The 3,596-nt window shown below is 36.1% G+C and overlaps 2 protein-coding genes across 4 annotated transcripts in view; one reads left to right on the top strand and one right to left on the bottom strand.

The window, feature by feature from the left end:
- LOC108753353 (uncharacterized MFS-type transporter C09D4.1) overlaps positions 1–3,596 on the bottom strand; it is a 67,676-nt gene that overhangs the window by 48,264 nt on the left and 15,816 nt on the right. The window lies entirely within an intron of this gene.
- The window catches only part of LOC108753313, a 32,969-nt gene that overhangs the window by 17,472 nt on the left and 11,901 nt on the right, over positions 1–3,596 (top strand). The window contains exon 6 of the mRNA XM_018494795.1: positions 3,351–3,538. Within this exon, the coding sequence (XP_018350297.1) occupies positions 3,351–3,538 (188 nt within the window). The remainder of the gene's footprint in view (positions 1–3,350; positions 3,539–3,596) is intronic.

Here is a 3,596-nt window from a genome sequence, read left to right as displayed (position 1 = left end):
GTCCCAGCCAGAGTCGACGATGTTAAATCGCCGGATAAAACGCGATCCCTTACAGAATATTTATAACGCATAAAGTTAACATCACTCTGCATTATATATATACATATATATATGTACATATTCTATTTAATAGCATATTATATTCTACTTTCTATTTTCAAACTGTGTGTTATTCCCACTGAGGCACTTTCAAGCGAATTTTTGTTTCTCAATTATTGTATATTAGTAAGCCCAAATTTTCGTATGAAAACGCATCGTTGTTCATGCGACTTGCAATCCTCTCGCGAGATATCGCCGTTCTCTCCACGTAGAGAACTGGTCCAGTAACCTCATCTTGAGATCGTCAAGTGCGATCGACCATTTATAACATAGCAATCGACGGAAGACGAAAAAGAGGAAATGTCTTGGCACAACAGTTTTACCACTTCCGTTATCCGGATTTTTACGCGGAAGATTCTCGTGCGCGCACTGTATTAAGGTGTCGCATTGAATGAACATTGAATTTCTCCGGCAGGGTTTCCCACATAAAGCACACTCGTTACCGCATTAGATGCGGTTTTAACTACCGAATTATTCGCATATCAATGGGAAAACCTCTATCTGTAAACCAAATTTGTGTTGTACAGAGCATTATTTTAATAGCATAATAATTGACACTGCGTCGTGAGAAAGCAGTCCTTAATTTTCTTAAATTCAAAGCTCATAAAATAAAATAATAAACTTCATTTGCTATTTTACGATTATTCCTAGTCGAAGTTAATCTATTATAACTCGAGGAAAGTTGCACAGAGAGAATTAGCCCGCAGCAAGCTGGCAAAATAATATGTCGAACAGAGAATTTACGCAGATCCTCAAGCTACTCGCAAGACTCGATCCGTTCACGTGATTATAATTTAACATACAATTTATATAGAAAAAAGATGTCAACGTAACCTTCAAGATCACCGACACATATAATAAATCAAAATTATTAATTAACGTAGAATTCTTAGATATTTTCTTCCATCTAATCGATCACAGTAGGAAGACTTGATTATCACGGATTAATTATGCGCAATTATTATCGCTGTACGTCACGCGACAGGTCGTTCCATATAATCGTACGAGGAAAGCAAAAGATCGATGGAAGGCCGTTACTGATTTATCGCCATTAATAGATGTCCCGAGAGAAGGCGATTTAACTTACTGAAGAAACTTCTTCAACATGCCGGCTAATAATACTAATGTTTTAAGGCGGTTGAATCGCCTGCAAAATACCTGCAGTCGGCCTTCACCTTCTACGGCGTGAGATCAAGGCTGAATGTGTCCTCGACAAGGTAGATTCTCGATTATGTGTATGCAAGAAGTGACTGTGTGAAACATGAGTGTTATACTAAGAGAAAGAAAAAGAAAGAGGAGACGACCGCGCACGCGATGTGTTTATTTGCAAACAATCCAGTGTTGCTTGAGGATTATTAACCATCTATACAAGATCTCGCGAGCAACGTATATCTTTCCAATAAAATATTCCTGACATTATATTGAAATGAAAATTGAATGAATTTTTATAAATAAAAGATTATCTCATTGAAAAACTTGGAAAGTTCACATTTGAAAACAGAAAAATCGCTATTTTTACATTTTATTGATAATGGAAATTTTCCATGTATGTTTGATCAAAAATTTTTTCATTGAATTTAGCAATTTCTTAAAAATCATGTGTAGTTACTCAAAAATTTCAGCAATTATTTTTGAAAAATTTAGAGAGTTGCTTTTATCATTCGAAATGATAAAAGCAACTCTCTAAATTTTTTAGAAGGAAATCTTACTCCAAAAGAATTAAAATACTGTCACTGTTGAAAAAGAATAAAATAAATTTTTCTTGAGTAAGTGTGATAGATTTTCATTCTTTTGGAGTGGGATTTCACTCCAAGAAATTTAGAGAAAAAGTAAAACAATTTAAATTTTTCTTTTGAATTGGTTTTTTCGGATAAAAAGTTCCTAAGTTTCCACGAGATAAAATCTTTTTGAAATATATGGCATTAAGAAAACATTTATCTCTCAATCCAAATTTTCCAAATTTAAGAAAACATTTTCTAAGTATTCTGCTTTTAAACATCAACTATTAAATTAAAATTCACCTAACATTTTCATTCAAATCGATGACAATACAAAAAATATGGAGAATCTAAAATTCTGAATTAAGACATTACGCTTAAATGATTTAGAACCCTGTAGAATTGAGACCACCGTTGGCGTCCAGAATCTCAGGTGAAAATCAGACGAAGTAAAAATTACGGACCTCGAGTTTCCCGCGGAAAGAGTTCAGGAGGTCGGTAAATTTCACCTGACGGCCGCGATCCACGTCGGACAAGATACGTAAAAGATGAAGAGAGAGAAAGAGAAGGAGCGGAGGGACGGGATGAAGTCGCGAGAGTCGTCGACGAGAGGAGTGGCCGTAAGGATGCATCATCGGCAGCAAGGTCGCGTCGGAGAAATTACCGTGGAGAAGTGACCGGCTGTATCGCCGTTATCTCTTGCCGTGACTCGATCATGCCAAAGAAAGTGCGGTGCAACTCGCGTTTATACTATACCCCGTTTTACTATAACCGTTCGCAAGGTGCGCTGGATCCTTCACGATAGAGTGTCCGACAGTCACTCCGCGGATACCATGATCGATCCATGCAATTGCCGATCCATTGCGTATCGATAACACTCGGGGACCAGTGAGAGAACACGATGTAAAATAGTTCTAAAAGAAGATTATAGAAATTGCAATTTCTTAATCAGATGAAAATTTCGTGTTCTCGAATAGAAGTGGTCTTACATTCTTATGGACGTCTTATATCAATAATGTGAATATATATGTATATGTACAGCTTATAAGGATAAAACACATTGAGGAAAACATGATCTACATTGCCTCATGGCTGAAGCCTTCGGTTAATTCATCGAAATCGGTACGCGTTTAAGCGTCTAATAATTAAAAAGCTCTTACGTTTCATTAATATAAATTAACTTCAATCGCGGTTTACTTATTCTTCATTTTTTTTTTAGTTCTAAAAATTAGAAAAATATGAATAAATTGTAAATGTGAGTAAGTTGAATCGAGATTGAAGTTAATTTACATTGTTAAAAATAGACATTAAGATTTTAGTTTATTATAATCATAGAGAAGTTGGTGATCGCGAGGATAGTAATGTTAAGTATAATATTTGAATTTAACGGTACAACTGACGGACTCGTAGAAGTACTTCTACGTCGTACTCGTAGTAATTGCAGATACGATGACCAACAGAATATATTCTCATCATCGATTACCGCAATGGCAACGTTGATATCGACAATTTTCCAACTTATTAATATTCCAGACAAATCGTCTACGGATTCGCCAACTATGGCGCATGCGGCGCTCAGAGAGATCGTCGAGAAAGCCGTCGAGGAAGCTCGGAAGTTGCCAGAATTAAATGCATCCGAAGACACAGAACAACTTCAAGAAGAACGCGCCGTCACGGATGATAGTTATGAGGATCTCCTCGCCACCGCGATACTCAATAAGGTTGTTTGAATAGTTAGAATTTTTTTATGTTAGAATTTAAAAAAGATTTCCTCTTTAA

This window comes from Trachymyrmex septentrionalis, unplaced genomic scaffold (genome assembly GCF_001594115.1).
Source record: "Trachymyrmex septentrionalis isolate Tsep2-gDNA-1 unplaced genomic scaffold, Tsep1.0 scaffold69, whole genome shotgun sequence".
Classification (NCBI taxonomy): Eukaryota; Metazoa; Arthropoda; class Insecta; order Hymenoptera; family Formicidae; genus Trachymyrmex; species Trachymyrmex septentrionalis.
This window is presented reverse-complemented; position numbering and strand designations above follow the sequence as displayed.